This window comes from Thamnophis sirtalis, unplaced genomic scaffold, assembly GCF_051295495.1.
Source record: "Thamnophis sirtalis isolate CommonGarterSnake01/CBP01778 unplaced genomic scaffold, rThaSir2_p1.2 scaffold_7, whole genome shotgun sequence".
In the NCBI taxonomy this organism is placed as follows: Eukaryota; Metazoa; Chordata; class Lepidosauria; order Squamata; family Natricidae; genus Thamnophis; species Thamnophis sirtalis.
In genome coordinates this window covers 66,306,197-66,320,247 of record NW_028261387.1, presented here as the reverse complement: position 1 = coordinate 66,320,247, position 14,051 = coordinate 66,306,197, and the positions used below count along the sequence as shown (strand labels likewise).

At 40.3% G+C, this 14,051-nt stretch overlaps 1 protein-coding gene across 4 annotated transcripts in view; it reads right to left on the bottom strand.

Moving 5' to 3' along the window:
* The window catches only part of RALY (RALY heterogeneous nuclear ribonucleoprotein), a 270,649-nt gene that overhangs the window by 23,700 nt on the left and 232,898 nt on the right, over window positions 1-14,051 (bottom strand). For all 4 annotated transcript variants that reach the window (XM_087720328.1, XM_087720330.1, XM_087720329.1 and 1 more), the window contains one exon: window positions 7,316-7,388. In XM_087720328.1, the coding sequence (XP_087576454.1) occupies window positions 7,316-7,388 (73 nt within the window). The remainder of the gene's footprint in view (window positions 1-7,315; window positions 7,389-14,051) is intronic.

The window sequence follows — 14,051 nt, the reverse complement described above, 5'->3', positions numbered from 1 at the left end:
GTTGAAATATCTAAGAAATACCCCCCTCCTTCTCCCCCCCCCCATCTGAGCTCTGAATAAGATTCCTGGCTGCTGGTCTCTTTGATGCTGACCCTTGTGGGGAGGGAACATCTCCTTTCTTGTTAACTACCATTTGACAAATGAGTAATGCTTGCTTCCTTTTTTTTTGCTGACAGAGTTCCTCTTAGCTAAATTCCTATAATTGCTTTCTGGTTACTCCTACTTTGAGACAGTATCAAAAAATGAAGTAGGGGCATCAGAGAAATCGATTTCCTGCCAGAGCCTCACAGAATGACATGACAAATAGAACAAGTGCAGTTCCTTGAAACAGGGTTGGTCAATTTGTTTGCACTCAAAAGATTGGGAATAGCCTGACAACTTCATCTGTTATCCTCACCCAATGGTCTAATACTTCAGAGAATTTCCATATAAGTCTGATGAATTTCCGGTCCATGAGATCTTGAGTATTTCAAATAAGAGACTGGGGCAAATCAGTGTGGTCAAAATATCCCTAAGAATAACAGACTTATTCTGTGGTTTGTGCTCGCTGGCTGGATTCATACAACATACCTGATAAACTAAAATGGGTTGGATAATTTGATCTTCCACAGGTTGGCAGTAAGGATGTAACCATAAAGTTTTTGATGATAAGAGTCAACAACAGTTTGATGCCCCGGTATGGGTGGGTGCCATTCTGGTACGGTGCTCCGGAGGGCCCACCTGCCTGCCCGCACTCCTTACCAGTATTTGAAGTTTTCAGGGCTTATACGCACGGAGCATATAGTGCCTGCGCGATGTTCCACCAAGCAGCTGGAGCATCACGGAGGCGTCACGGAGCATCGCTGGTGGTAAATACGTACCGTACCGGTTGCAACGGGATCCGGAACCCACCACTGGTTTGATGGCACATAATTAGTATTGTGGGGAGTCCTAAAGGTGCTTTTTCAGGAGGCAACTGGACTTTGTTTTTTCTTTTGAAGACATTTCACTTCTAATCAGAGGCGGTATTCAGCCAGTTTGGACCGGTTTGCTTGGACCGATAGCGGCAAATTGCGGGTGGGCCTGCCCACCTGCCCTGGCTCCAAAATGTCCTATGTAGCCTCGTTTTTGCTACTGCACACGTACGTACATGCTGCACATGTGAGCAAAGTGCATGTGTGGAAGGCCGCAAGCATTCATGGAAGGTGTGCGCATGTGCACACATGCTCACATTTGCGAACTGGTGGTAAAACCTATGTGAATCCCATGGCTGATTCTCATCCAAGAAGTGAAAATCTTCAAAAGAAAAAAAAAGGCCAGTTGCCTCCTGAAAAGCACCTTTGGGGAAGCCATGACCTGGATGACTGAGAACCTCTACAGATTATTGTGGGGAGTATCTTGGAATAAGCCAGCTCAACATTTTTAGCTGCACAGTAACTTGGTTGATATATTTGGATACAACTTGTTAAGCAAACATTGAAATCAAGTTGCGTTAGCCTGGAATTAGTGTTTTTGATAGTATGAAAATCCACCCAAAGTGTGTAAGAGACAGAGGAAAAGAATGGGAAATGAGTGATGGGAAAATGGAGTCTGAGTATGCATTTATTTAGAACACAGTGAGAGACGGTGAATAGAAGAGAGAATGGATGTATGATGCTGCCTGAATGGGGAAGGGAAGGGAGGGGAAAGATAGGGAAGATTTATCTGCTGTTACTGGTATAATCTAACTCTTATTACCTATTGAGACAGAAATGATCATCATGTAGCCTTAGAGCTGCATGCCACCTTTAGGCTAATGCTTTGTGACCTCAGATTAATTGCAAAGTCCCTACGGTGAGAAATCAGATCAGAACTCTGATAAGAGCCACTTTTCTCTTCTGTGGCAGCCTGTTACTTAGAAGAGCTGGAGAAGGATCAGAACAGAACAGAATAACAGAGTTGGAAGGGACCTTGGATGTCTTCTAGTCCAACCCCCTGCTTAGGCAGGAAACCCTACACCACTTCAGACAAATGGCTATCCAATATCTTCTTAAAAACTTCCAGTATTGGAGCATTCACAACTTCTGGAGGCAAGTTTTTCCACTGATTAATTGTTCTAACTGTCAGAAAATTTCTTCTTAGTTCTAGGTTGCTTCTCTCCTTGATTAGTTTCCATCCGTTGCTTCTTGTCCTACCTTCAGGTGCTTTGGAGAATAGCTCGACTCACTCTTCTTTGTGGCAACCCCTGAGATATTGGAACACTGCTATCATGTCTCCCCTAGTCTTCTTTTCATTAAACTAGACATACCCAGTTCTTGCAACTATTCTTCATATGTTTTAGCCTCCATTCCCCTAATCATCTTTGTTGCATTTCTCTGCACTCTTTCTAGAGTCTCAACATCTTTTTTACATTGTGGTGACCAAAACTGGGTGCAGTATTCCAAGTATGGCCTTACCAAGGCATTATAAACACTTATATTAACATGTATTAACACTTCACGTGATCTTGATTCTATTCATATAGGAGAAGAAGAGATGTCTGAGAAACAATCAGCATCCTCACCCAGTACCATCTGTTTTACTTAGATGCTTCTTCTTCACTGGATGTCTCATAATGGCTGCCAATAGATTCTCCTGGGACAAATACAATCCACCATCTTGAGAAGATTGAATATAATTTGTTAGCTGAATTATGATTCTAGGAATGCAAATAAATATTTTGGACCTAACTTCCAAAATAATATGCTTAAAACTGTAGTACTAACTTACTAACCCTAACTAGAGATAGAGAAATCAACCCTAACCATAAATATTTTTCTGACTGTTTTGCAATTTTTTTAAAAAAAATGTGCGCAAGAAGATTTTCATTTCAACTTGGATGCAAAGGTATAACTGAAAATATATTATCTCTAAAGATAGCCACTATCCCTCACATTCCTCTTAGTATTCCAAATATTTTTATTTGGTTTTTTCCATATTGTTGCTAAAAGTTGCATTGAGAGGGCATAAGGCAGTGAATAACTTTTCCCAGTCTGTAATTCATCTGGCAGATCAGGCTGGTTCACAATGGACTTCAGAAGAATGAATTCATCTAGGCTCCTTAATGGTACATTAGGCACTAAGGGATTCATTTGTAGGAGATCAGCTTTTCCCCCCATCCAGGTTCATTTTAGCCTAACCATGCTGTGCTTAATTTGAGGTTACTCCATCTGGCTAGATATGAAATTTCCAGTTGTAGATATTTGATTAGAATCCATCCAGCATAGTTTTATAAGATCTTTCTGCATAGATTTTTTTGACCAGGTCTCGGACTTATCAAAGGGCTGAGGCAAAGTTTCCTATATTGTTCCATAAAATTCACTAGTACAATCAATTTACATTTACTATTATGCCACTCTTAATCAAAGATGACATAAAACCTAATGCAATTAGTAAAATTACAATTGTTAGACACAGATGACATTAATTGACCCATGAGTCTTAAAACAATGACTATCACTTTAATGCAGTAGGAACAAGAATGGATTTGTTCAGAAAAAATCCACCCTTTCTATTCATCTAGAATCACAGGATTCAGAATATCGGGAAATTCTGAAGTATCCATGCAAATCATCCAGAACATTACCTGTTCCATGTAATGCGTTACTTTAGATCTATATTGTCTTTTACTCTAAAATTTCAGTAGGGCACTGTAAAGTTAAATTAAATCACAAAACAAATAGAGATCAGAGCAATTATGTATAATGTGCCCACAGCTAAATAAGTATCTTAACAGAAGTACTAGATACCATTAAACATTTTGTCCTGTTGCTATGGCTATAGCAAGTGCGTTGTGCTAATATGTTCATGAAATCTGCTAAAAAGTGAGTAAAACCTATACTTGTGTAAGTGCCCCAATTTGCCATATTATTTGTTATTACACATGATTACATTTTATTCAGCCTTTAGTAATGGAAGTGTTTGATGTGTCTATCTAGCTGGGTGAAGAGAATATAACAAGGATGAAGCCAAACATCCTCCTGGGCTGAGGAAAAAGCCCAAGGATGATAAAAACAAGGCAGAACATGCCTTCCCTTTAATCTTCAGAACTTTTTCCTTTGGTAGAGCTGCCTGGAGGAGCAACTAATATTTATCTGAAGTGATAAATAGGATGAAAGAGCAAAATGGAAAAAAGTTATTGACAAGACTGCTGTTTAGTAACAGTGATGAGCAAAGGATGAAAACCTCAGTAAATGTTTTTACATGAACTGTGATGTAGCTGGAATTGGGTTAAAGGTAATTTAGTTTTTTACTTGGCTATCATTATGCAAAAACCAAAATTGGGCAGAACCCAGCCAAAAATCTACTTCTTAGTTTATAACCAATCTGTATAATTATCATCACAATCACATTAACAGGTAATTCTCTATTCTGTAATAGATACCAAAACCAAGGTATGCAAATATATGTATACTGCTTTTTCTATATCAGTTAAACTTCAATTCTCAGAATTCCCAGCTAGCTTGACATTTGCTTTAGTATCTTGAAGACATCAGATGGGAAAAAGTTGTGATGGAAAGACAAGATGATTCAGTCATTTAATTTAATGTTTTGGCTTATCCTTTCTTGTGGTTACCATCATCAGGTCTTCTTTGCTATTCATCACTCTTATTCCCTTCCATGGCTTACTGCTTCCTTGAATTATATTTCACTTGTAATATTACATACTTGGAGAGAACAAGAGTTGGCTGGCTGACTTATCTACTCGAAAAATTAGAATATCGTGCAAAAGTTCATTTATTTCAGTAATTCAACTCAAAAGGTGAAACTAATATATGAGATAGACTCATTACATGCAAAGCAAGATAGTTCAAGTTGTGATTTGTCATAATTGGGATGATTATGGCTTACAGCTCATTAAAACCCCAAATCCACAATTAGAATATTACATGCAATCAATAAAACAAGGATTGTACATAGAACAATATCGGACCTCTGAAAAGTATAAGCATGCATATGTACTCAGTACTTGGTTTGGGCCCCTTTTGCAGCAATTACTGCCTCAATGCGGTGTAACATGGAAGCTATCAGCCTGTGGCACTGCTGAGGTGTTATGGAAGACCAGGATGTTTCAATAGCAGCCTTCAGCTCTTCTGCATTGTTCAGTCTCATGTCTCTCATCTTTATCTTGGCAATGCCCCATAGATTCTCCATGGGGTTCAGGTCAGGCAAGTTTGCTGGCCAATCAAGCACAGTAACCCCAGGATCATTGAACCAGGTTTTGGTGCTTTTGGAAGTGTGGGCAGGTGCCAAGTCCTGCTGGAAAATGGAGTCAGCATCCCCATAAAGCTCATCTGCTGAAGGAAGCATGAAGTGCTCCAAAATCTCCTGGTAGATGGCTGTGTTGACCCTGGACTTAATGAAGCACAGTGGACCAACACCAGCAGATGACATGGCTCCCCAAATCAACACAGACTGTGGAAACTTCACACCGGACTTCAAGCATCTTGCAGTGTGTGTCTCTTCATTCTTCCTCCATACTCTGGGTCCTTGGTTTCCAAATGAGTTGCAAAAATTGCTCTCATCAGAAAAGAGGACTTTGGACCACTGAGCAACAGACCAGGTCTGTTTTTCTTTAGCCCAGGTAAGATACTTCTGACGTTGTTTGTTGTTCAGGAGCGGCTTGACAAGAGGAATACGACATTTGAAGCCCATGTCCAGGATCCGTCTGTATGTGGTAGCTCTTGATGCACTGACTACAGCCGCAGTCTACTCCTTGTCAAAGCCCCCAACACTTTTGAATGGCCTTTTCGTGACAATCCTCTGCAGGCTGCGGTCATCCCTGCTGCTTGTGCACCTTTTTCTTCCACACTTTTCCCTTCCACATAACTTTCTATTGATGTGCTTTGATTCAGCACTTTGGGAACATTCAACTTCTTTTGCAATTACCTTTTGAGGCTTTCCCTCCTTATGGAGGGTGTCAATGATGGTTTTCTGCACAACTGTCAGGTCAGCAGTCTTTCCCATGATTGTGATTCCTACTGAACCAGACTGAGAGACCATTTAAAGGCTCAGGAACCCTTTGCTGGTGTTATGGCTTAATTAGCTGATTAGAGTGGGACACTTTGAGCCTAGAATATTGCACCTATTCACAATATTCTAATTTTCTGAGATTGTGGATTTGGGGTTTTCATGAGCTGTAAGCCATAATCATCGCAATTATGACAAATCACAGCTTGAACTATCTTACTTTGCATGTAATGAGTCTATCTCATATATTAGTTTTACCTTTTAAGTTGCATTATTGAAATAAATGAACTTTTGCACCATATTCTAATTTTTTGAGTTTTACCTGTATTTACATGCTTCTCTACTACTGTTGTCTTATGATCCAAATCAGCTTCCTGAAGCCTCAGATTTCTGCTTGTCACTTTTCAATGATGCTAGGCTCTGTTGCTTATTTCTTAAAGTCTCTGCTAAGTTCTACCTCATCTGATTTCTCATTTTGCTTGCTGCCTGGGACTGTGTCATCTTCTATAATGTTCAATCTATTTCCAGATAAACAATCTATTCCAATCTCTTTTCTGCCATCACCTTCTCCAACATAGCAATAGCAGTAGACTTATATACCGCTTCATAGGCCTTTCAGGCCTCTCTAAGCGGTTTACAGAGAGTCAGCATATTGCCCCCAACAATCTGGGTCCTCATTTTACCCACCTCGGAAGGATGGAAGGCTGAGTCAACCCTGAGCCGCTGAGTCAACCCTGAGCCGGTGAGATTTGAACCGCTGACCTGCTGATCTAGCAGTAGCCTGCAGTGCTGCATTTAACCACTGCGCCACCTTGGCACCTCAACACTTTCCACTTCCTTCTACCTTTCTTAATAAATTTAGAATTCTATGTCTCTCATATTACTTTTCCATTGCTTTCTCTCAGTTGCATTGATAGCATCATCCTTCTGACACTAATTGCCCTTCAGTTGTCATAAAGTCCTACTTTTTGCTTACTCCTTTCCCTCATTCATTCCCTTCTCCTAATTTTTTGTTTGCAAACGCCTGCTACATGCCACTTGCTGCTGTCTGAACTTCATTGCCTTTGCCAACTGCATGCATGACCTTGCTCAAACACCCATTTTCCAACCGCATGAACTATAAACCTTGCTCAAGCACCCATTTATTTGCCAAAAGTCTAGGCTTACATGCTTTCCATGTATGCCTTCAACAATTCTGAGGGGCACAAGATATCAGGCCTATTTGTCACTAGGCTACTGAAGAATTCTGATGGCTGCAGCCTAGGATAGCAGACTCTGATAGGCTGCCATCATGCATAATTAAATACAGTGTGGTGAATAGCCCTGGTAAAATCCTCAGCAACCCTACCTGTACAAGGCAGATGCTGTTCTCTTTAGTCCTTTGGGTCTGTTGGGCTTCGGTTCTCCAGCCATGTTTATATCTGCAACAAATAATGGTTTGGAATTACTGTAGTATCTTTCCCTAACTGTCCTTAAGGCAAACATTCAAAACAAATTTAAGCTACTTTTAACAATTCTATTGAGATCAGGTTTGCTACATAATTTTATTTTAATACTGAGCAACAGTTATTTTCTTCAGATATATCTGTTATATTCAAATAGAGGCAGTGGTGTTTTCCTTTTTTTTGAAAAATATACAGTATATGGGATTTTTATATTCTGTAATTATTTTCAATAAGACCCGTGGTCCCATTAATCATTTCCCCTCTTAGTACTTCATCAATCAATTCATCAAATACAATTAAATTTATTTTCATATTATGAAAGCCTTAAACTCATTCAAAAAATCTATCCCATATAAGGAAGATAAGTCAGCCTAAGTCTTACGCACACAATAATGATCAGGGTCCATTATGAACAAGAATAAATCTCCTCCTTGCTCCTTCACTATTTGCAGGATCTTGAACCACTTAGGAAAATTAATTCATGAAGAATTCAACACCCACCTAAGTCATAGATATTATAACTAAAAGTGTGCCTTCCTATGAAAAGCATAGGAAAAGATAGTCAGGCTCCTTAGGTAAAGGTAAAGGTTCCCCTCGAAAATATGTGATAGTCATTCCTGACTCTAGGGGTGGTGGTGGTCATCTCTGTTTCAAAGCCGAAGAACCAGCGCTGTCTGAAGATGTCTCCATGATCATGTGGCGGGCATGACTAAACACCAAAGGCGCATGGAATGCTATTACCTTCCCACCAAAGTGGTTCCTATTTTTCTACTTGCATTTTTTACATGCTTTCGAACTGCTTGGCAGAAGCTGGGACACATAACGGGAGCTCACTTCATTATGTGGTGCTTGGGATTCGAACCGTCAAACTGCCAACCTTTCTGATTGACAAGCTCAGCATCTTAGCCACTGCGTCCCCTTCAGGCTCTTTATAACATAGAAAATATTGTTTATGTTACTTTAAACTCCTCTGCCATAATACCCATGCTAAAAGCTGTGCTGGATATCAAAACAGATCAAATGTCACCTGTTATAATTGAAGGGATGTTTCCCAATTTTAGCACTGAAAGACTGAATCAGATGCTTTGATCTGCCAAGAAAATTTGCCTGCTCTCCATTCCAATGGGTTCAGTGGAGACTAAGACATATAACCATTTTTCACTGCCTTAATGGAAACTAAACAAAGCAATTTAAATGTAAAAAGGTATTGCTTAATAGAAGCAAAGCTAAGGAGAGGGTGGGTCTTTCCTACATGATTTGTGAAAGATGGTGCAGCATCAGTGATGATTTGCACGTAGACCCAGATCCTTGTAGATCTATGGCATAACATGAAGATATAATACAGCAGCTTAGTAACGTGAAACAGGCTGGGATCTGGATCAATGCCAGGATGGAACATCTGCTTTCAGGAATCCTACCCTTCTGTTGACACATTAGACCAGGAGTGTCAAACTGGTGGCTCACGGGCCAGATGTGTCATGCACAGGACACGCCCACTCAGCTCCATGCAGGGGAAAAAAACATCATGAAATGTCATGTAACAGCAATGTGACACCGCGAGTTTGACACCCATGCATCAGACTAAAGCAATCCATAGTGGCTTGATTGATTTTAGTTCAGTTTGTCTGTCTGTTGTATTTACATACTATTGCAATTATATGGCTCCGAATAGTATACATTCACAGAAACATAACAGAGTAAACTTTGAAACTATACAAATCCACCGGTAGTAAACATTACAATGCAGTGGTACAAACACACATTTTTAAAGCCTGGGTAGCTTTTTGAAAGGCCACAAGTTGGTGTCAGTTTGACCTCCAATGGGAGGCTTCTTCATGTAGGGGAAGCTTCGTACAAAAACATTGCTCCTAAGCTTCCACAGATCTCAACATTTATAGATTCAGAAGTTGGACATTCCCAACTAATATGAGAGAACTACAGAACAGTTCTTATCTGGAGGTGATGCTGCAAGTATCTAGGACCTAAACCATTTATGTTTTAAAAGTTTAATCCAACATTTGACCAACTTACTGGAAGCCAATACAGCACCCTCAAATAGCATAAGGGCAAAGAGACTCAAAGGATTTTAAAGACAAATTGACTATCTCAATTTTTAGTTATATCAAGCAATTAACCAATAAAAATATACTGTATATTGTCCTGTATATATAAAAGAATAGAAATATGGATGTTTAAAATTTTGCATTCTTTAAGTTTACAAAGTTGTTGATATATACAGTATTCAAAACTATGTATGTATCATTTCTATTTTTTATTTTCTTGACTTCTGTGCCTTTCTCATTCAACATTATATGATTATATATATTTTTAAAAGCATGCAACTTTTTAGTAATGAGTAGATGCAAAATAAATGAGCATAGAATATAATTCTTTATTGGCCAAGTGTCATTGGACACACAAGGAATTTGTCTTTGTGTACACTGAGTGTACAACAGGGGTGGGTTTCTTGCCCCGTTCCAACCGGTTCGGTTGGAACGGGGCCGGTGGCGTCCTCGTGCACGCGCGCGGTGCACGCATGCTTACTAGCATCTGTGCGATGCTCCAGCTGCTCCTGGAGGATCGCACAGGCGCTGTATGCATCCTGCGCATGCGTGGAAGCGCAGAACTCGTCAAAACCAGGTAAGGAGCGCGGGCGGGCGAGTGCGCCCTTCGCCGTTCCTGGAAGTTACTTACTTCCGGGTTCGCCGACCAACCGGTTCGCAGGGACCGCTGCGAACCGGTTGAAACCCACCCCTGGTGTACACATAGTGTACACTGAGTAGAACCATTTTATGTGTGTGTATAGTCTCATCTGACATTCTGAAAATTATATTTTAGTTTTGTTCTAGCTTTGCAGAAGACAATCAGAGAGCGGAGTGTGTTGTTTCAAACAATTGTTTTCCCCTTAATAAAGCAAAACTAAAATGAAGCAGAATGTCGGAGTTCTTATTTCAAGCCATGCGTCTGTCTTTGCAAGGAAGGGAATAGGTTTTCTGCCTCTGCAGAGGTATGTCTGGTGTTCCTGCTGTCTTCAATATTGCTACCACCTACTGGGAGATCAAAAATGTCAATTCCTGATTGAAATGCTATATTCAACAACAATTCTCAGCTTACTCCAGGTGACTTGAGCTTCTCAGTGGGTGATATTTCAACACCTCATGTTAAAAAAAAAGTTAACTAAGCAGTTTGTTTCAAGTAGGAATTATGTGGGAATAGATAGAAGTCTGAAAAGTTAACATTGAATATATTAAAGGCCTTGTAGGAAGGCCAAAGCCTCATGCCACACTTTGGCCTCTCTCCTCCCTGACCTCCCAGCAAACCCCAGACAACAGAACGATCTCCCCGTGGAGATTTGGACCCTCGCCACCCTTCAGGCTTTCCGTAAAGCCGTTAAGACCTGGCTGTTCCAGCAGGCCTGGGGCTGTTGAGTTCCACCCCTACTCGAATTGGTTGTGCTTGTTGTGACTTTTTAAATTGTTTTGTATTGTTGTTTTGTTTCTGTTTTTACTATTTTTTGTATTTGTTCCCCTTCCTTCCTGGTTTGTCAGCCGCCCTGAGTCCCTTTGGAAATAGGGTGGCATACAAGTCGAATAAACCACTAAACCACCACTAATTGAAAGTCTGCTTAAGCCTTTTGACACTTAGGCTGAAATTGACAAAGGGCATCTTAGACAGGTGAAATTGGCAAAGCAACTTAATTAAACAAAGAAAATCCCCTCTAGATATCGAAAGTTCCTCATTTCTATAATAGATTTCCTCACATCAAACCTTCACACTGAGGTCACCATTTTAACTTACAAATGATAAAAATGGCAAAACCTCACATGAAAGCCAAACCAAACATTTCCTCTCTACCGGACAAGGGAGGCTAAGTCCTCACACTTTCTAGGAACAACAACAACAAAAAAAACCTCCTCTATAAAAGTAACTGCTTTTTAAACTTTAACTTGTAACCACCTTTGTGTCAGACCTGCAAGCCATCTTTTTTGGGGGGGATTTCAGGCCTGCCACACTTTCTACTGTGGGAAAATAGGAGGGGGGATTATATGGAGTTGGGTGATATGTAGCCATAATAACATTCTTCTTAGAAAGTCAAGGTTGTTTTTGTCTCTGCACCTGGCCGGATCTGGATGGGAGGAATCTGTCTTCACTGTAGTGAAAGATTGGACAATGTGAGGAACTTGTGGGTGTGGCAGGATCTTGAACTTTCAACTGGGTGGGAAAACCTGGAAGCTTTCAGATTTGGGTTTTCCCAGATATGCCAATATGACATCTCTAATAAAGTGGAACTTTGAGGAAACTCAAGCCCTGGAGTTTTATTTTGTTGCGGGGGGGGGGGGGGGTTGGAACCCTGAAACTTTGGTTATTGTGACTATTTGTCTTGTTCTTCTGAGAGATCTTTGGTATTCTCTGAACTTGGTTGTTTTCTTGTAGAAGATGTTTCATTACCAAAACTAGGTAACATCCTAAGTCACGTTTTTCAGTGCTGCCATATCTTGGAATGATCACTAAACAAATGGTTATAAGTCAAGGACTATCTGTAGTTATAACTAATAGATGTAGCTGTAGATACCAGTAGATAAAGCTACTATACCTGTAGATATAGCTAATGCCTGCATAATATTGGTTTGAACCAGTGGTGGGTTTCACATTTTGTTATCACTGGTTCACTGCATGTGTGCCCACTCGCTTCGTGAGCACATATGCCACTACTGTGCATACACCTGGCCTCAAAAATTTGCCTAAATAGGATGGTGTAGAGCCGGGGTGGGTGGATGGGTGGGGGCGACCCATCTGCGATTTCCGCTACTGGTTCAGGGAAACTGGTTCGAACTGGCTGAATACCACCTCTAGTTTGAATGCATACAAATGCTGCAGAAAATGGTACAGACAAGATTCTCCAGCTAGTCAGCTCATTATGGTTTACATTGCTAATAGCAGAACCATCTCAGTATACTCAGCTGACTCCCTATTCTGAGGTCCAGGCTTTTTTTGAGATATGTAAAAGATTGCTCAGCATTGTTTCCTGCACTCTCGGCTGTGTACTACAGGATGCAAACTTGCTGTGTCAACATGTCCCTTAAGTTCCCTGTGAAATATCAATATGTAGCCATTTGCTTATTTAATCAGTTTATAGGATTTTAGTTACTAGGTCTGTGTAAAGATTTGGTTTGCAGTTCGATCCTATTTCCAAATCAAATTTATTTTCCAAGGCAAATTATTAATTGGAGTCATATGCTTCCCCAGCAAATCAAAATAGGTAAAATGTATTATTCAAATGGATTCAGAGTCAATCTACAACCCTTTATATGCTGGCTTTGCAAAGGGTTTATAGTATAAAATTAGTCTTGTTACAGCAAACATAAATGAATGCAGCACATCAAATTCACACCAATCACTTGCTCAATAAGAGAGAAAGAGAGAAAAAGAAAACACCACAGTGTCACTCACAGAAGCAGATTTGCCTGAAACCACTGAGAGAGAAATGATTTGAAATGAGATGAGCCTTGGTGGTGCAGTGGTTAGAGTGCAGTACTTTTGCTGACTGCCAGCTGCCTGCAATTTGGCAGATTGAATCTTACCAGGCTCAAGATTGACTCAGCCTTCCATCCTTCCGAGGTGGGTAAAATGAGGACCCAGGTTGTTAGGGGAAATATGCTGACTCTGTATACTGCTTAGAGAGGGCTGTAAAGCACTGTAAAGCAGTATATAAGTCTAAGTGCTATTGCTAGTGCTATTTCCTTCCCTTTGTAGCCCTCAAAATCTCCTCTCCTTCCTAGATCCTTTGAATAAGAATAGACAAGAAGACTTGAATAAAGACGGATGCTAGCAACAGGGTCTTGCTTCTTCATTTGGGGCAGATATTCTGTTTCTCTGAAAATAAGACAGGATCTTATTTTCTTTTGACCCTGAAAAAAACCACTTGGCCTTATTTTTGGGGAGGTCTTATTTTTGAGGTGCAGGAGGGGGTGAGCGTGGTCACCTCATTGCTGCTACTGTGTTGCAATGTTTTCAGGGAGGGCTTATTTTTTGGGAGGGCTTATTTTAGCGCATGCGCTCAAAAGCCCGATTGGGCTTATTATCCGGGGATGTCTTATTTTTGGGGAAACAGGGTAGAATGTGGGCCAGAAATGTCCATGTAACTTCTCAAACAACTGGAAAATTTTTCTCAAAGTAGTACAGGCAGTCACAATTGGGACCAGAATTTCAATTGTTAACTGAATCACGTCTGTTTTTACTATTTCTGCCATGATTGTTAAGTGAATCACTGTGATTGTTAAGTAAATCACATGGTATTAAGCAAATCTAGCTCCCCTTGTTGACTTCGTTTGTCAGAAGCTGACAGGAAATGGTGATCACATGATTCCTGAACACTACAAATTGTAAATTACAGTACATGCCAGTTGCCAAGCACTCAATTTTGGATAATGTGAACATGTGGATGCTCTAATGGTCGTAAGTGCGACAACCCATCAGAAATAACTTTTTTAGTGTGATTATAACTACAAATGGTTGATAAACAATGATCGTAAGTTGAGGACTGCCTCTGTATGACTCCCAACATGTTAAGCCTGGGCATCCTGCATTAAAGAGAATGAGCTAAACTGAATGCAAGTCTCAGACAGTTTGATCAGAACT